Source organism: Dermacentor albipictus, chromosome 8, assembly GCF_038994185.2.
Source record: "Dermacentor albipictus isolate Rhodes 1998 colony chromosome 8, USDA_Dalb.pri_finalv2, whole genome shotgun sequence".
Lineage (NCBI taxonomy): Eukaryota > Metazoa > Arthropoda > Arachnida > Ixodida > Ixodidae > Dermacentor > Dermacentor albipictus.
Window position 1 is genome coordinate 71448350 of NC_091828.1, and position 19072 is coordinate 71467421.

General features: G+C 44.8%; 1 protein-coding gene across 7 annotated transcripts in view; it reads left to right on the forward strand.

Annotated features, from left to right (window-relative positions):
- Positions 1-19072, forward strand: part of LOC135920725 (uncharacterized) — a 295472-nt gene that overhangs the window by 245622 nt on the left and 30778 nt on the right. For 4 of the 7 annotated variants that reach the window (XM_065454975.2, XM_065454957.1, XM_070523586.1 and 1 more), the window contains exons 1-5: positions 12866-12909; positions 14181-14207; positions 14307-14333; positions 18164-18187; positions 18924-18947. In XM_065454975.2, coding sequence (XP_065311047.2) covers positions 12900-12909; positions 14181-14207; positions 14307-14333; positions 18164-18187; positions 18924-18947 — 112 coding nt within the window. In that variant the 5' untranslated portion in view covers positions 12866-12899. Of the gene's footprint in view, positions 1-4289; positions 4465-8433; positions 8521-12865; positions 12910-14180; positions 14208-14306; positions 14334-18163; positions 18188-18923; positions 18948-19072 lie in introns of those variants that run through there. The other 3 variants (XM_070523587.1, XM_070523589.1, XM_070523588.1) reach the window with 1 other exon arrangement.

Consider the following 19072-nt stretch of genomic DNA (forward strand, 5'->3'; position numbering starts at 1 on the left):
GGGGGACATGAATGGGAAGCATGCCGAAAGTTTTAGCACACCTTACTACGAGGTGATGCTGATGTTAGGCATTGATCCTCACCTAGAGAGAAATTTAACTAGCAACTTGTCTGCCACAATATTCCGCTCATTCCTCGAGGAAATCAGCGCAATTGTCACATTTCTCCTCCAGCTTCTTATATAGAGACTAAAGGCTGACACTTAAGTAAAGCTAAAGTGACATATTATAGCTCTACAGCGTATAAGGCGTCGCTATTATCGAGAAGAGAGCTTTAGCTATTGAGAAGTTGAACTAAATCTGGAACGCACTATGGATACTCTACCGTGACATACCAGTATTTGTACTGCTGTCATGTGAGGGCCTTCAGGCACATTCAAGCTGTATGTCGCAGCTTTTCGCCTAGAGGACCCCCAGCAAGTTTGTTGGAAATAAAACATTTGATTGATTGATTGATTGATTGATTGATTGATTGATTGATTGATTGATTGATTGATTGATTGATTGATTGATTGATTGATTGATTGATTGATTGATTGATTGATTGATTTATTGATTGATTGATTGATTGATTGACATTCTAGTACTAGCCTGATATAGGTAGATTATGGGGCTTTACGTGCCAAAACCACTTTCTGATTATGAGGCACGCCGTAGTGGAGGACTCCGGAAATTTCGACCACCTGGGGTTCTTTAACGTGCACCTAAATATAAGCACACGGGTGTTTTCGCATTTCGCCCCCATCGAAATGCGGCCGCCATGGCCGGGAAGCCTGATATAGTAATTAATAGAGTAATATTATAGTAAACCGTAATTATTAAAAAAAACACGATGCTTCCTACGAAAAATCAGCTTGCAGAGGATGAGTATGCGCTTTAGTCGACATGTATTCATCACACAACTTGAGTCACCAAACGCAAAACTACAAGATGTTCCTAATACTTTTATTGCTGTTACGATTATGGTGTGTGTTTATATTGTTGCATCAGCCAGTTAATGCTCGAATCGGTCTAGGAATACTTTGATGTAGGCGTCATAACGTTGCTCGTCACCGATGTAAATGAGCTGGGATATTTTGAAAACGCAACCAGCACTGTCAGTATTTCAGTAGTCAGAGTCGTCAGCAAGGTAATGCGAAAAGCTCTGAGCATATTGGTTCATTCAGCGAGATTTGTAAACCACTGAATAGGGAAACTCTTGGAGCCCCAAAACCCACCGACCAAGGCGGCCAGTAGAATCCTTTAGCGATGAGAGCCAACAGAACACATGATGGTCAGTGACAACTGAGAAATGACGACCGTAGAGGTTGGGGCGGAACTTCGCAACCACCAAGACAACAGCAAGGCATTCTCTTTCCTAATCGAATAGTTGCGCTCCGATGGTGATAGGAATCGGGTTGCATAAGCAATAACGCGATCCTGGCCCCGCTGACGGTGGGTTAACACAGCACCAACGTCATTACCATGGCCATGACCACGCCATTCTTTAAAGGTATCAAGGTCGAAGTGGGCGAGGATGGTTGATGAGGTGAGAAGAGTGACAAGACATAAAAGGCGCGGCTTCTGAAGCACCCCTCGAGAATTGTACGCCTTTCTTCAAAACAATAATGAAGGGCCCAGCAATTGCCGCACAATCTTGAACAAAACGACCACATTCCGCGCATAGCCCTGCAAAACTTCGAACGTCTGCGGCTGTCTTCGGAAACTGAAAGTCTCGGACAGCGCGAGTTTTGTCCAGATAAGGCTGCACTCCGGCAGCGTCGACGAGATGACCCAGGATATTAATTCGGCAGCGGCCAAAACGACATTTTGACGAGTTGAATTGCAGCTTCGCCTTTTTTAACATCAAGTATAGTTGCTAAACAGTATAATTGTTATCGCAATAAAATAACGGCAAGACGCGCCGATACTTTGTCCTCGGCGTGAGATAAGAGGAAGAGATGGCTGTTATTACTATTTATTTTTTGCTGTCATGGCAGAGAGCAAGTCACAAAAGTAAATTCATATTGAAGGGTGTAGACTGGTTGCTTCCATGTTGTAGCGCGATCATGCGGTGCCCGGCGAAAGTCGCCGCGTGGTAATTCGGGCTGCAAGCGAATTTTTCTAGCTGGCCAAAAATCTGCGCCGCAACAAGCAACATCGATGGATTGCCCTTTGCGAGGGCAAAATCTGTCGCGTGTTTCCATCACTTGTCGCTGTCGCTCAAAAATCGCGTGCACATGGTTGCCATTTATTGCAAAATCTCAAAGAAGCGAAGCTATCCCCAAAAGGGATGTTCCGGGAATATGGTCTCTGCTCTGAATTGGCCACTTTCGCCAACTTCGCAGGGAACGCATACAGGCTTCAAAACACTGCGTCTAATACAAAAGGTGACTATTCGTTTACAGTCGCCGGCTTGCTCAAAACAATACTTCAACAGCTGCCGGACCAGCATCGTGTGGAGCAAGTTAGGTTCAGTCAGGTTATTCTTCTTGACTTATCCGGTGTGTGTTGGCCGCTTATAGCCAACTGCATCTAACTTTGCTTTTCTTTACAGGCAATAACCATTTAATAGGCACATGGACAAAGTTGCCGCGCTGCTGCATTAGTTGATGGGAGTTCATGCACTGCATTTTAGTCTGAACGTTACTCTTGACAACAAGGCGTGCACAAATCGCTCACATTGCAGTAGCGATCCACATACGCGTACAAGCCACTTAAACGAGCATGAAAAGGTGTAGAGTCTGCCATATTAAAGTGCTCTTAACAGAATTCGAAAGCAAAAAGTTATATGCAATCGTGCATCTTCTTGTATAGGTCATCGACCAACAATTTGTGTCACGTATGTGCTTACGCTTTGTGGAAATGTCTCAGTCAAGACCTTTGCAGGAACACGCGGAAGTAGCCTCAACAAACGCACAACAATAGGGCAAACACTAAGAGTGAGAGATGCTTCTTTGTGGCTGCAGCTACGAGAACAGCATCTGCCAGGCCTGCAACGAGCAAGCCTCTAAATGCAAACTGTAAGCGTATCACGTAAGTCTTTTCGCAAGACAGCTCCCGGGGAAGGGGGGGGGGAGGCATCCAAGTCCATGATATCACTCTTACTTCTTCCCCGACTGTGTGAAATGATTATTGATGGAGGATTTGTGCCGTATCCTCACTAAGTTTCGCGGATGCGACAAACATCAGAGAATTTGCAAGGTTACCATCAATGCAATTAATACTTTCCTTAATAATGTCTTCATTATTCTTCTATTTGAAGAACTGAAGTCAGCGAGCACTCAAAACCTCATTCTTATTTTGGTAGATTTCTTGTGATGTGATGGGGTGTACAGTATATCGCTCTGGACGGGACTGAAAAGGTGCTCCAATTACCTTTTCAAGTATTTACATTATAGCACATGTTAGCATTGCACAATTGTAACCTAGCAGTATGCGAAGTCACGTCGGCTGAACAAGTGTCCAAAGGCTAGCACTATTGTCTACAGTGTAGGTGCCCTTCTTTAGAAATACTTCCGAAATGCATTGCAGTCCAGTAAAAATCTCGCCAAAAGCGTCTTTCAAGAAGTTCTGCGTGGTCCTAACTGTAACACCAATGAATGTTTAGCATATGTTTGGTACGGATAAATTTGGCGTTGTGCTGCTCTTCGAATTTGCGCCAAGGACACGTGTCCTTATTACGGTTCGGGTGCTCGCTGTCGTTCTTACGTCTTTTGGCTTACTGCAAAAAAAAGTGTCCTGTCTTCTGGCTTGCACTGCACTGTAGTGCTGCTGGGAAACACGCAGCGAATGAATTATTAGTTCTCCTGTAGTTGCCAGACTCGCCCTCAACCTGGACACGTCGCCTTTCTTCGAGGACGCTGCCATACTGGCGGCCATCCATCCCTTCGCCTCAAGTAGCCTGTTGTCACTCTTCACTGAGGTCTCTCATGACTTGGTCTTGGTAGGCAGGCTGTTCATCGCTGGCACAAATGCAGCGTGCTCAGTCCAGACGCGAGGCTCACCACTAGCAGGGATGTCGCCCCGTCGTGCCGACATTGACGTCCTGTCAAAACGAGTTAGGCATGTGGCACGTTTAGTTTGTTTGCGCCGGCCTTGAGGGGACGCTGCTGTACCACGCAAGCCAGAGATCGCCACATCTGTATTACAGCTTCCGATTCTATAACTTCTTTTTAAACTAAAACAAAGTCACATAACAGGTTGGTTGCTTTAAGAACTGAAGCTGTTGTTTTGGTGCGAAAGCGTCAAATGACCTGCTGAGCGAAAAATGCGGCGTCCGTTGCAGCAGAACGACGCCTAATATTTCCAGTGGCTGCGATGCCAGGTCACGAGTGCCCCTGGACGAAGCAGAGCGGGCGAATCCGAAGACCTGCTACCACGCTAGCACTCCCGGAGTCGCGTGAGCTGAGAAGACACCGTCGCGACGCCACGTCGCCAGCGCCCCTGGGCAAAGCAGATACGGCCATGCGACGCCGTGGGGCGAGGTGGGTTGTCGGCGAGGCAGTAGCGTGCGCCTGCAGATGCCGTCGCCTGGCCCTCGGGAACCGGCGCACGGTCCGTATGTATCTATCTCTCTCTCTTTCTCTCTCTCGCCCTATTTCTTTCTTTCTCTCCCAATGGGCTTAACTGCAGCGCGCGCCTGCCGGCCTTGGTGTCCGCAGCTGCTCCCTCGGTGTGTCGCTGCGCAGGACGACCCCGGTGGCATGCGGCGACCTTGATTTCTCAGCAACATCGTCCAAATGATTTCTGTCTACAGCCAACATGCTAACGTAGAAACTGTGGACGTGCGTCCACGTTTTCTTCCTTTGTGTTCCTCCATTAGTTATTCCCCGTCAGTGTTACACTAAGCGCAATACAATCATTAACGTCCACGAACTAGCCTCGTTCATTGCTTAATCCGCGTCAATTTAATCGCAAAACCTCATAACATGCCCCGCAGCAAAACTCGAAAACATTACCCACAGCGTAAAAATTTAAGGACCGCTCAGCGGTGTTCAATTGGAGATTAATGCTTTGGCAGTCCCAACTCATAAGAAGGGCTTAGCTGTCCTTGCGATATTTGTTGTGTCCTCAAATCTAGTGTTAAAATATTCGCCATATATGTACCAATTCAAAAGTTAGGTTATCAATTTATGATCAAAAAGTAATTTATTAAGGAGAACACAATGAATACTGGCCGGTTCTTCAGGTTGCTGCTAAAACATACATTTGGTTTGTTCTAAGTAGAAGGCTGCGCCTTCTTTCTTAATTGGAGCTTTTCTTTCCTCTTCCTTCGACTTTTCTGCTGCAGCTGTCTTACCGACCAGGTCACGCACAGGATGACAGTCCTGCCGTGACTATGCCTACTTGTGATTATTCCTGCGCTGTCGTTCCATCATTGTTCCATCATCGTCGTCACATTTCCGCCATACCTTTGCCTTGACACTGTCGCCATCATTCCAGCTTCGATCGTCATCCCATTGTAGTCATACTGTCGTTCTCATGTCGTCGTTGACCGAGTAGTCCTTACTCTAGCGCAGTAATACCGTCACGCCATCGCCATCACCATATTATTCTCACCGCAGCTGGCTGTTGTCTTGCACGATTGGCTGGTGGTTGACCTAGTGTGAACACACAGCGAAAATAGTACAAATCGAGGCGGCCCACGACGACGAGCGACATCGGCATTCTGTCGCCGTCATTGCATGGTCATATCGCCGGCATCACTCCACGATCGGCATTACCTTCCCGTCAGGTCATCGTCATACGATCGTTGTCATCCCATCCCATGGCCGTCCTATCGGCGTCCTCACATAGCCGACGTCATGCCATCGATGACATTCTGTAGTCATCGTGCCATTATTGTCGTGCCATTATTGTGGTGAATGTTATATAATCAGCACCCCAGTGGGCACTAATTTGATGATTTTCTGTGACGCCAGAAAAGCGCTGATAAGTTCAGGTTTTCTGCAGCGGGCTTTTCTTAAAGCACTCATCATTCGTGCTGAGCTTAACCTCATCACACCCGTGTGAAACAGTACTTTCTCGAATACCCTACATTCCTTTAGAGTGGAATGAACGTAAATTTAGTATTTCCCCTCAGAACGCCCAATCACATTACTTTTCCCGCGTGTCACCCTTGGCGTTGTCCGTGTCCAGGGGTAAGAAGCACTAGTACAGAAGTACAAGTGCTTTGTAGCACCTCATAGATACACAAGACAGCTGTCCATATTCGGAGCGAAGATACAAGGACGGTGGTCCCGGTTGGCGTATACGCTAAAGCAGATACCGAGCTTTGTTTGCTTCTGTGGTCTAAGGGCCTGTAAGACAGAGCGCGATAGCAACGTGTGCCGCATCAGAATTTTGTGTGTAGATTTTTACTCAAATAATTACGAAGTCTTTCTTTATATCTTCTTAAATCTCATTTCCTCCTCTCTCCCGCAGCGCAGCAAACTAAAATCATTTCCGGTTGATATCCCTGCATTTCCTCTGTTTATGCGTATATATCTCACCCCATTTGCTTCTCGCTATGCTGACTTGTTTATTTATTATAAGTTTTTGGTCAACATAACGATCGGACATTTGGAGCGCATGTTTCCGGGGTGGACATTCTCCACCGCATATTCTCGCAGTAAAAGGTGCTACAGACTAAATCAATCTTTATTTCTTTTTCTGCCGGGAAATGTTTTACGGTGGGACATTTCACAGGAGCGTCCTCAAATAAATTTCGTTGTTCAAAGGCTGCAGCCTATGCAGCGGCAATGTGGCGATAGTCGGGGTGGTAGCCATGCACAGCGCGTCTGCCGTGCTCCTTTGCCGGTCGTTTCGCACATTTGTATATTCCACTGGCAAACTTTCACTTTTGGGTTTGAAATACCATCCGAGTTCAAACGCCAGCGTGTTGAGTTCCAGGCACCAGTGAACATAGAAAACAATAGTCATCGCCCATCTCAGACAGCTGGCCGGCGGGGGCTCGCTTCGAAAGTTTATGCATAGCATTTTTACTTCTTGTTGACTTCTGACAATTACCATCGTTTCTATTGTTCGAAGTATCAGCAAGATGCCTCTGAAATGTGGACGCGTTGTCGCCGGTATTTGTGTGCGCGTGCGCGTTCTACTTCGTGCGCTTGAACATTTCCCTGAAGAAATTCTTTCTGGGATTCTACGTTCCAAAAAAACACGGTTTGATTATGCGGTAAGCCGTAGGGAACGAACACCGGACTAATTTTTGCCACCTGTGGTTCATTAAGGTGCACCCAGTGCACGATTCACGGGCGCTGTTCCGCTTAAGCCACATTGAAATGCGACCGCCATGGCTGGGATTTGATTCCGCATACACATGCTTTGCAGCGCTGTGCTTTCGCCTCTAGGCAATCACGGCGGGTACTAACGAATAATTAAACAGATTTATTGAAACTTTGTTACTATTTAGCTGAAGATTACGCTTTCTGTCTTGTCCGTATTTCCAGCCACTTCAAGTAATGCCGCTTATGAAGAGTGATTTTAAAATTTCCTCCCCCGGAATCAAACAAATCACAAAACGTCACATTATAACGTAAGTGAGACTATCAAGACAGCAGTGCCGTAGGATTTCAATATATGAATAAACGATCATGGACTTCCCTACTGTGTCCCTATAGTACCCCGGGAAATACTTGTGTTATTTTGATTCTATTCACTTCCTCAGTACTCCTATACTTCTTCCTGATGCTTCTACCCTTCAACTTTCTTCTCGCTCCCCCTTTCGCCTTTCTTTTTGTTCTTCGGTCTTTCATGCTCAACTCGCAAATGCCGCGAGTAAACACAAACTTGACTTTATTCTAGTAGTCTCTTCTTGGTTCCTGGGCCAGTTATTGAGATGTGCTCTTCTTTTTCTTCTCTTCTTTCGTAGGCTTTTTGATTTGGTTGTCTACTCCGCTTGAAGCTGACGCTTCGCTTCCATCGTAACCAAACCGTCCCCCAGAGACACAACGGGTTTGGTGCGCCACTCCACTCTGAGTGACACTCCGGCTCGGCTATCCAATTTTCTTAATGTCTGGCTTTTTCCAACACGTTTGACGCGCACTCCGTTGTCACGTGATCGGCTACCGCAATGCGGGGCCAGCGTCGTGCACTCCTCAGCCACACACGCGGGGGAAGCAAAAAATTGACCGTGACGTCAGGCAGAGCCTTAGGAAGGAGAGTTCCTCTGGGGTCACCCCCTCTCCCTTTTTCTCCTCTCATGCAAGACCCACCGGGGCATTAATTCTTGCAAAGAAAAATACCTCTGTAAGGTTGGTTGACTTCTCAAACCATTATGATGTAAGAGGTAGTTTTTTTGTTACGCCCACTTCATGAACTGCCCACGCACCCAAAGTGCGCAAGTGCTTTCCTTCAGTCGACTCTCTCCGTCGCACAATTGTTATCACTCATACTATTTTTCTTCAGCGACCAAGATTGTTTCAATGTGTACTACACACGCATTTGCATTTCAGTTCACCGATTCATCTGTGGCAGCCCAGGGGAGGAAAGGTGAAGTCGGGCGCGTATTCTTACGGCCATGGTAATGCACAGGAATCTCGGTGAGTGATAATCATGTGCGAGATAATGACTTAATAAGTCACTTTTACCGGCGAATGCACATCGCTGTTCGCAGAAGTTCTCGTAGTGTAGAATCAACGGACAAGCTGCAAGATGAAACAGTTAAGGATATCACAATTATTTAGCTACATAGCTGTGAATGGATATTTCATAATAAGCTTCAAAAAGAGTTATACCGTTCTGAATTATTCCTACAGGGTGATGTACAGTGTTTTGCACTTGTCTAATGGTTGTAACATGCAGGTAGACCAGCAGGATTGCGTGGAGCAGTTCTTTCGTTCGGTCCACTTGCCTTTATGGCGTCTTTTCGTTTCCAAAGCTCTTCAGTATCAACTCTAGTTGCATTAAAGCATTAAAAAGGCTTTTTGAGCACTGTTTTTAGATCAATGCAGCATATACATAACGCATTATGTGTTCCCCCTGAACCTGGCTCAACCACCCAACATAGGTATGATAAAGGCAACCTCCCTGTTCCATAAGGAGAGTTCCTTACGTAGCCCGTAAGGAACTCTCCTTACGTAAGGGAGAGCGAGATATGAAAGCGGATTTCACTCTTTTCACATTTTCATCAGATCAAATAAATATTTACAGAGGCTCAAAGGAAGTTTGTGATAAGTATCCTGTGCCAGCTTAAGAAGACAATCAAACGATGTAGTGTTTTTTTTATAATCATCATCTTGAGCCTATTCTATGCTCACGGCCAAAACATAGTACCGATCAGCGCCAACACCAGCAATGAATGCATCTCTAAGCGATCTACATGCACCAAGGAATAGTGCGAGGTGTCGATTTCTCCGTAACTACGACAGAAACAGAAAAGTAAGCTGCGGCTGACGTGATTGCTCTATATCGCTGTAATCGAGCCCTGCAAAGTAACAGAGTACCGACAGAATCGGTAACAGCCATTTTTTCTGGCATTTCCTGCCCATCAGAGATAAAGATATGGCCGCTTGTAAAGTTGAGCCTCTTGCGCCGCGTCCGCTTCAATGTTGCAATTGCTGGCGCTTTGGTCATAGTATCGGCTGGTGTAAATCATGCCAACCGTGCTGCACATGCAGGGAAAGTCACACTCCAAGTGTTTGCACTTCCCAAAACAAGCGATGCTGCTTCTGTGATGGAAATCGTCCTGCTGATTACTCGACCCGTTCTGTGCAAGCCCAAGAAGTACAGCTACTCGAAGTTATGGACAAAAGACGTTCTTACGGAAGAGGAGCTATAAATATTATAAAAGAACATCTGGCTATGCTGGAGTTGCACCTAGGCAGACTACATTACCTGACTTATCTCTTACTGCCGCGATAAAAATTGCTGTTCAAAAGGCCGTGGCTAATGCAATGAATAAGCATTTGGTGAACCTTGGTGAAAGGATCGCACAGACTATTTCTTTGCAGATTGATACGGTAATGCAAGCTACTAGTCTATGGTCTTCAAAAATGAGCTCACAGGTGCAGTACAACAGAATAGTGATGGAAAAAGGCAGACAACTTTCTCTGGAGATGTTTCAGCGTCTACTATTTTCCCTCTTGCTCCCTCTTCTGAAATCCAGGCTATGGAAGAATCATAGGGACGCAGAAGATACCGCGCGGGCTCAAAAAAGAGTTATGTCGACTATACGTAAAGACTTCCTTCCTCAGTTCCCCTTTCGAAGTCTAAGAAATCCCAGTCTAAGTTTACTTTGAAGGAAAGTGTATCAAAGAAGGTGCTGCAGTCTTTCGACTGCAGCACCTTCTTCATCATAGACCTATTGATAGTGCTTCAGTGTAACTGCTGCTGAGTATTATCAGCTTCTGTAGATCGCTTTTCTCTTACTAACCAACTTAATGCAGATATAATAATAATGCAGTAAACTTGGTTTAGAACGGAGAAAAATTTCCATTTAAGATTTTACAGATATTTTAGTCTAGACTGTCCTCCAAGAGGGGTGCACTAATCTTTATTTCTGCTAAAATATGTCATAAAGCTCAGACTATATCTCAGCTGAAGGATCCCAAGTGCGAAAGGCTGGTTATAGAACTCAATCTTCCTTGATGTTGCCCAATTTATACAGTGAATACTTAGTTTACTTCAGGTGTGCAGGATACTTGCTCTCTTGCCAGTGTTCTTGCAAGCTGTGGGCTTGAGTTTTTACTTACTGGAGATATTAATTCGCATCGGGTTACATGGGGTTTAAAGAGAGATTCGTGCGGTAGCCGATTGTAGAATTCATCATTAGACAGTAACCTTTATTGTTAAAATTCTTGATTAACTACATATGTTCGTGGCCAAAATCAGTCTGTAATCAATTTCACATTCTTTATTCGTAGTCTCTATGTGTCTTCGAGGTGGACTGTTCATTGTATTTCTAATAATGATCAACTGCCACTACTCTTTCAAATAGCCTGCTCTATTGCAACAACGGATAACCAAATTTTAACTTTTGTAAACTACAATACATTCAAGAAGCCATTGCGTTCTTTGCTTTTGTTCTGTCAGATGCTTCCAATGAACAAAAAACGAAGAATATTTGTTCTGCCCTTGAAAATTCAAGCGAACACCCCGAATTTGTAGTTTGATCTAGTAGCTGTTACTCCTACAGCACTTGGGTGAATACCGACTGTTCACGTGATTATAAATTAAGGAAGGCAGTCTTGAAAAAGTTGGTCCATAACCAGTGCCCGAAATCATTATAGATTCTGCAGAACTGTATTTATACATGCAGTTTGTAATGCGAACAATGACTGTGATTGCAATGATTTCCATTATCTATCAAAATCTAAAAACAAGGGTGCACTTCTAAATTGCTTTCGTAGCAGAAGAATAGTTCCGCGACCGAGTAACATTGACTCGACGGTTTTCTTTAGAGAATAAATGACACAAATGATAGAACAAATCGCAAAGGGTTCAGAAAGTTAATTGACTTCCTTATTATCTCCATGAACCAAGTTATGGATCCAGTCAGATAATTTTACAACGATCACTATGCAGTAATTGGCTACGGCATTGGAAAGTCTTCCGCATTCCGCCCCTGGTGCAGACCAAGTAACCACAAAAATGTTAAAAATGTTAGTCAAGGAGTCCCCAGATGATATTTTAGAAGTAAAAAGCTATTGTATTCAATTTTCGTGGACAACTCCATCTTGGAAACTCGCTAAAATTATTCCGGTTCTTAAATATAATGGTGACAGATTCACGCTAGACATTATTCGAGCAATTGCTCTAACCTCTAATTTGGTTAAATTTATACAAAGGATTCTGAATGTTTGTTTTATGAAATTAGCAGAGGAGAAGGTGCACTCAGCTCTTGTAAAATTGGTTTTAGGTCTGGCTGTTCCATTTTACATGCTCATGGGGACCCGTAAAGCCCGATAAAACTAGCACGATGCAGGAGACAAATTGCAGTTCTAGTAAACTTACATATATCAAAAGCCTATGATAGTGTAGGAGAGGAAGTCTTATTGAATCCATTATGAATCAGTGCAAACAAGAACCTTCCCAAGTCTACACATACTAAGCAAAATGTTCCCAAACCAATGCAGGGACATATGTCCACAGTGCGGCGCGAAATCCACCCTTTATCATATCACGTGGGAATGCAGCAAAAACAAAACATTCCACAATATAGGACATCCGAGTGTGGAGCAGTGGGAGTGTGTGCTCTCCAGCGGCAACCCATGCCGAAAAGTAAACTCCTCAATCTCGGAAATTGCAGTACTTACGGATTCATTATGTTCCGCTCTGACTGCAAATAGTGGCTCAGGTATGTCACGTACATTTCATTGTTTAATACCTTCTCATTTAATACTAATTGGATTCGTATGGGTGCCTGGTGATAAAGGATTACTTATCAATGAATTACGACATAGTTTGGCGAGAGTTTGACCCCTGCTATTACCTTGAAGCAGAAACTTTTGCCCTAAAAGAAAAATTTACGTCCTTTGTCTACATGTTTAGGTGTCGAATACCTACATAAAACAATTATCTGGATCGGTCTGGCCTGGCGCCTTCCTCCCCGTGCTCTTGCTGTGGTGAGCATGAGACAACGGATCACTTCCTCTTGCCTTGTTGCCGTCTATCATCATTGAAGCATGTTTTAGAAAGGTAATCTCATGGTGCTGGATTTAATATAATGATTCCTGATAGTCTATCTTTCGGAGCCTCTTCTCTGGGACACTATAATAGGGATGTCGCTTCAGCTGTTGTGAGATACAAAACTGAATCAGGACGAGTCCTTTGCTAAATTTTTAAATTTTATATGACTTCGTTATTTGAAGTTTTTCCACCAACCAAGCAACCCGGTACTTGGCCAATTCCCTATAGTGGGTATGAGCCACTCCTAGAGACAAACAAAGAAGCAAACAAACAAGCCAGGTTCGGTGACATCATGCAAGCAAGTAATACGACTTTTACTCACTAATCTCTGCTTTAGCGGGCATACTATACAGCTCATTGCCTTCGCTTTTTGTCGTGTTTGCCACTGCATACTACTCAAGTCGACAGTTTCCTGTAAATGTTGGTTTATACGCCACCGTAAAGAGAAGTGAACGAAAGGTTTAGGAGATCTGTCGGCAGCCGCGTACCATTGCCTTATTTATTCGTATTTAGGCCTCGGTCCCATTGCCGAAAGCTTTCAAGTGGCGGCCGGGCATTCGGCGTAGATCTGGTGTTGACATTTTGCCAGTTTTATCGTCCGTTGCCAAATCTAGCAAGCTGACTTGTGGTGAACGAATGTTCCCGCGTGTAGCATCACACCCCTCGTCAAAAGCGACGCCTGTCACATTGCCAGACAAAGTAAGAAAGGTTCCCTCTCTTCAGAATGATTGTTTTCCGAAGTGTTCTCGCAGGTAGGGCGCCTTCGTCTTTGATTGAGCCACCTACAACTTTGCACGAATGTTTTCTGACACGAAACTGACGATAGCATTGAGAGTGAAACGTGCTACGACACTGTGTAAGATTACAATCTAAAAGATTGCGAAATTATCAGCATGCAACGCAGGCACTCAATAATTCAATACGCTGGTCTGCTGAATATTATGTGGTGCTTTGTGACTGCATAAATTTGTTTGCACAACCTCAAAGAGCACCGAGTGTGCTGCGACGTTCTCCAAACGATACGAAAAAAGCGCAAGATGTGTTTGTCGTTGTATAATATTACCTCATTATCATTATCAGTGCCACATGGTGGACAGCAGACTCTTGCCGGTAAAAATACGCTGGTCGCGATGCTTGGATGCTCCATTTATTTCGGGTTCATAAGAAGCTCCCAGGAAACTGTGACTGTGTGCACATGCCTATCAGTTAAGCTTGATGTCAGAGGCCGTAGTTAGTGCTACTACTGCAGACATCTAGAGGTGTCCAATAGGCACCCTGCCTGGCATTTAAGCGGAAAGGGTTTAAATGAACAGAGTGACAAAATCCAAACCCGAAATCTGCAAGGAGTGAATCTCAATAGTGCTTGCCGCTAACTTGAAAGAAGCATGTGGGTCCCTTTCCTAAGCTTTCTGTTAAGTGCACCACTAAGCTTGTGTTGGAGGCTTCTTCCAGTTTTCTCGTCTGCTTTGATAACGATAAGTGACCTTTCGTTCATTGTCGCTTATACGAAATTCCAATCTCCTGCGTGCTTCTCACGAAATATCTACAAAACATTCTTTTGCATGCAATTCAGTACCAGGGCCACCCATATTTGGGGCTGGTAAGTTGCTTCTAGATAAAGATTGCTTGTTCCTATTATTACGGATTACCTTCCGTAATTCGCAACATATCTACAAAATGCTCTTTTGCATGCATTCAGTACAAGAGCCACCGATGCTTGGGGCCGGTAAGTTGATTCTAAGACTATTTTTGTAGTCATTTTCACTAATTAACTTCCGTAATGTCACCGAGATTATATTATCCTCCGTTATATACTCGCATGCAATTCCGGTTTTTAAAAGGAACTGAGTTAAGGCTCATCCACCTGTGCCACTGGCAGTGATCATGCGACCAAGCTGGTCGCAAAAAGGTCGCAGGTGGTCGCTTTTGTCGAAAGGCAATCGCTTTGGTTCAGTCCCTAGCTGTTCTGTTTTACGGTCACGCGACCACAGCCGCCACACTGCCGAAGCAATCAGATGCGCAAGAATAGGACGTCTGTATACGGTGACGCTTATTTTACCACATTGTCGACTGGCTGGTGGCGCATGGCCTCGGAGATTGCGCACGCTGGCAAGTACAGCTCTGGTCGCCCCGCGAGCGGAGCTCCCGAGCAAGATAATGTAATCCGAGATACGCGCCCAGCTGCCCCTTGGGGGCGCAGTTAACTGAGGACTCTGCACACGCAGCGGTATCCGTAGAAAACAGACCGCGCGACATCTCAACGTGTACATTGCCTGTTCTTTCCTTTTTTCACCTGTTGTGGCACATTTTCTCAATATATATCCCAGGCAATTTTTCAGCTCTGCCTCCTGCTCTGCAGTAGAACACGTTGTGAGGCTAGTTGGTTCATAGCTTTCAAAAGATGAAACGCCAATAGATAGCGCACAATAAGAAAGAACAAATACAAAACAAGGCACTACTTGTAACTGTGCAAGTAGTTCCAAGTAGCTCCTTGTCTTGTCTTTGTTCTTTCTTAGTGTGCTGTCTCGGTTGACGCTTCATCTTTTGAAAACCTGCTCTGTGCACAACGTTGTGCCATATCATCTCTATAGTTCTTTACTGATTTTATTTTCGCTGTACCTTTCTATCTTATCAATTGATTTTGTAGTATCTATAGTACGTCGTTATGTTTTATTTATTTATTTTCCTAAGCAAGTCATGTGTTGCTTCACACAGCACCTACTGTCCCGGACTTGACAACTTATCATAGACAGCAGAGTCTACGTCATAGCTGCGTAGTTATTTGTTTATATATTATTATTTTTTCTGTCCTGTATTTTTTTTTGCCCTTTGCACTGCTGGGCTTCCGCAATTGATATGGCAATTTTCGAATTTGTACGCCTACTATCTACTGCTACGATGTACGTGTAATATTTACTAGTTATTTTCTCGTGCATTCTTTTTCCATTTTTTGTTTGACTTTGCGTACTATTGCATTATGCGAATAATGCTTTCTTAAGTAATGGTTTCTTTTTTTTTCTTCGTCGGATAACGCTTATTTAACTTTGATATAACGGTACTCTTCCTTACCCAATGCCTTTCTGAAGGCATCCAACGTATTCATAAGTGAATATATACCCAAAAAATAAAATAAACATGCCGCAAGCAGACATGCAGATAAGTGACTACTATTTCTTTTGTTCGATGTAATTGGCATTTTATTCATTACTCTGTTTGCTTATGGCAAGGCCTCTTCGGGCGGCAACTACTTGTACTGATAGACGAGTAAACAACGGCATATTTATTTTTATTATCACAGTTGGCGCGCAATTCCTTGCGGCACCCAGCCTTGTGACTCGCAGCAGGTTGGGTTGTTTGCGGCACAAGCAGGCTCACTCAGAACAACGCAGAGAATTTGTTTAATTCCTGTTTTAGTTTTAGTAAACTTCGAATCATTAATATTTTTTAAACCTTTCTTAAAGCTTGTTGCGCCTTAGCTGAGACCTTCTTTCTGTTTTTGCACGCTTCAGTAAGGCTTCACCCTGAGTACTTGTCATTGAAGGGGCACTTTTCATCCTTGGAGTTCGTTTTGACCGTTAGCTGACGAAGCCAACGCTAAACACATCTGCAAGCATGAAGTTAGTCTTTCTGTATTCTCGTATAATAATTTTGAATTATTTCACGTGTGAGATGATGCATGTCAATACGCTCAACACTGGGGCCTGTTTGTAAACGAGGTTCGAGGTTTCAGGAATCAGAAAACTGACCTCCAAGAGAGTTGGTGCCATAGCAGGATGTAGTGGTTTTGTTGCGATTGCTATAATAAATTAATAAAGCACAATTAATAAATATTATTTATCAAAATTGACTATTAAAGAAACTCATACGTGTACGCGCCGAAAACGTGGTATAATTATGAGGCATGCCGTAAAGGGGACGGGGGAGCTACGGAATAAATTTAACCACCCACGGTTCTCGAACAGGCATCTTAATGAAAGTATGGATACAGCGTTCGCAGCATGTTTCTGTGGATGGATCATGCTACGTCTTGCTTCACACCCAATCACGACGGCGAAGTGCACAGACGAAAGCAAGCGCCAACAACAGCAGGCGACTCGTTCAAAGCTTTGAAACCAGCTCACAAGAGGCTGAACATATATCCCCATCACTTGTTTACAGAACATCACGAACACTTGCAGATACATTCCACTTCTACATCCACAGTGAATATAAAATTAAACGCGTTATAAAATAAATAGTAGTCGCCAGCATGCACTTGCCCCTCGTAGACCGTGAGGCGCCATTTTCAAATAAGTACACTATTACATAGCAGTGCAACATTATTCTTTTTTATCGCCTCATCCAAGCCGCAGTAACAGTAGCGAAGCGTCCGAAAGCCGCCCCGACGTGCGAAATGCCCTCGGTTGCGAACGCCAGTGGAGAAGAAGCCGGCCATGCCCATCACTCAACTTACGCTCTCTCCATGCAAACGAGAAGGCTGGAGCAAAACCTGCCAGCGCGCGCAATCTCTGAGGTCCATTGGCAAGACCAATTGGCATTGGTCTTGCCAATGTGAAGATCGATTGCCTTGAGTCACTCTTTAAGTGCGCAAGCACTTTAAATACGTAAGTGTTTCTAGGCCTGCCCAACCAGGATACCCGCGCGTCCACCCATCCGTCTCTGCCGCCATCCGTCCGTAACGTAGGACCACCCGCAGTGGTTGCTCAGTGGCTGTGGTGTTGAGCTGCCGAGCACGAGGTCGCGGGATCGAATCCCTGCCACGGCGGCCGCATTTCGATGGGGGCGAAATGCGAAAACACCCGTGTACTTAGATTTAGGTGCACGTTAAAGAACCCCAGGTGGTCGAAATTTCCGGAGTCCTCCACTACGGCGTGCCTCATAATTAGAAAGTGGTTTTGGCACGTAAAACCCCATAATTACATTACATTACGTAGGACGATCGCGTTCCAGATAGGGACCGCAGCAGCGAGCGAATTGACCTTCAAGCTTCGTCTCGCTTCAACGTGAACTAAGCGGCGAGAACACAGCGTACACGAGGCTATCAGCCCTCGGCGAATTCTGTCCCCATCGCAAGTCGCTTTCAAGATAGGCTCCGCGCAGCCGCGCCATACGCAGCCGCCGCCGAAGCACTGTCGATCATGGTTGATAAAAGTTCGACCAGGGCGGATAAGGCGCTAAATAGCAATAACTTCTTACAATGATCGGAATGTAACCAGCGCACCTAGCTTCGCCACCTGCAATAGTTTGCTTGCGCCATCGATTCACATTGCGCCGCCATCCGCAGCAGTCCGTGTCGCCGTAGCGCTGTCTGTTATAGTGGTCGGATCAAGTTTCACAACATTGAGAATGACATCGGACTGCGTGGAGGTGAGCACAAGTGGCACAATGCTTACGCATGCTTGGACGATTTCCAGGGAATTTCCGTGTGAATTTTTTGTTCCTCTGTCGGCGACCTTGTCAATCCGCCGGTGCTAATGAGCCCTTAGGCTGTCTTGTGAATATGCGCTGCGTTGTTGGTTTATTGTTTATTAAGACCGATCCATAATCTCCTTCCAGTGCCACCGCCGTATCTGTATACGGGTAAGTGGAATGTATTGCATAGTTCTTTTTTCTTGCATCACAGTTCCAGTTACAAAGGCAACACTATTGGGATTATGGCTTCAAGGCACTAGCAGCTACAATCACTTCAGAACTCTTGCCAAAGATCAATGTTTGTTTACAAAAATGCCCGAGAAGTAGGGACAATGATTATCGCTGTAGCCGAGTAGCGGAACGCTTCTAGAAAGCTCCTCACCTTGTTAAACGAATGACCCATTTCAAAGCTCATGTCTGTTACCGTGAGGACACTTAGGTAGCGTTTGTTGTTTTACTGCCTAATTCTACAGTGAACTGAGCATCTAAGCGCCACATCTGTCACAACAGTGTAGACCAAGCACTCCACCACAGCGTCTGCGCCTGCAGATGTCCTGAAGCTCTCACACGACATCACGTTTTTATCAAAGGCTTGAAATAGTGGGCCTTCGATGATGAAGGTGTCCCGAGACTCGGGCGCTAGAGAGCACACACCATCTCGATTGGCTGTGGAAATCAAATGACTGACCACCAATCGCGAAAACGGACGAAAGAGGCAAAGGAAGCTGTCTGCACTTAGAAGAACAGTTAGCCGAAATTTAACTGCAGTAAACGCTACTGGTACCCTGTACTTGTCCATATATTGATGTATGGCGTCTCTGCGCGGCGTCCTAAATGTATGCTGGTGCATTCGAAAACTTTAAATAATCAGCCGAATACGTTGTGTTTTGTTTTTGTTTTTTAGGACCAAAGATGCCCAGTAAAGTGGGTAAGTATTATTGACACTTTTTTTAAGACCTTTCGCATATCATGCATAGTGGGAAGAGAGAAGCCAAATGATGGTGACTAGGGAACTAATCCAAGAGATATGCAAAGCTATCTTGAAAGCACTCC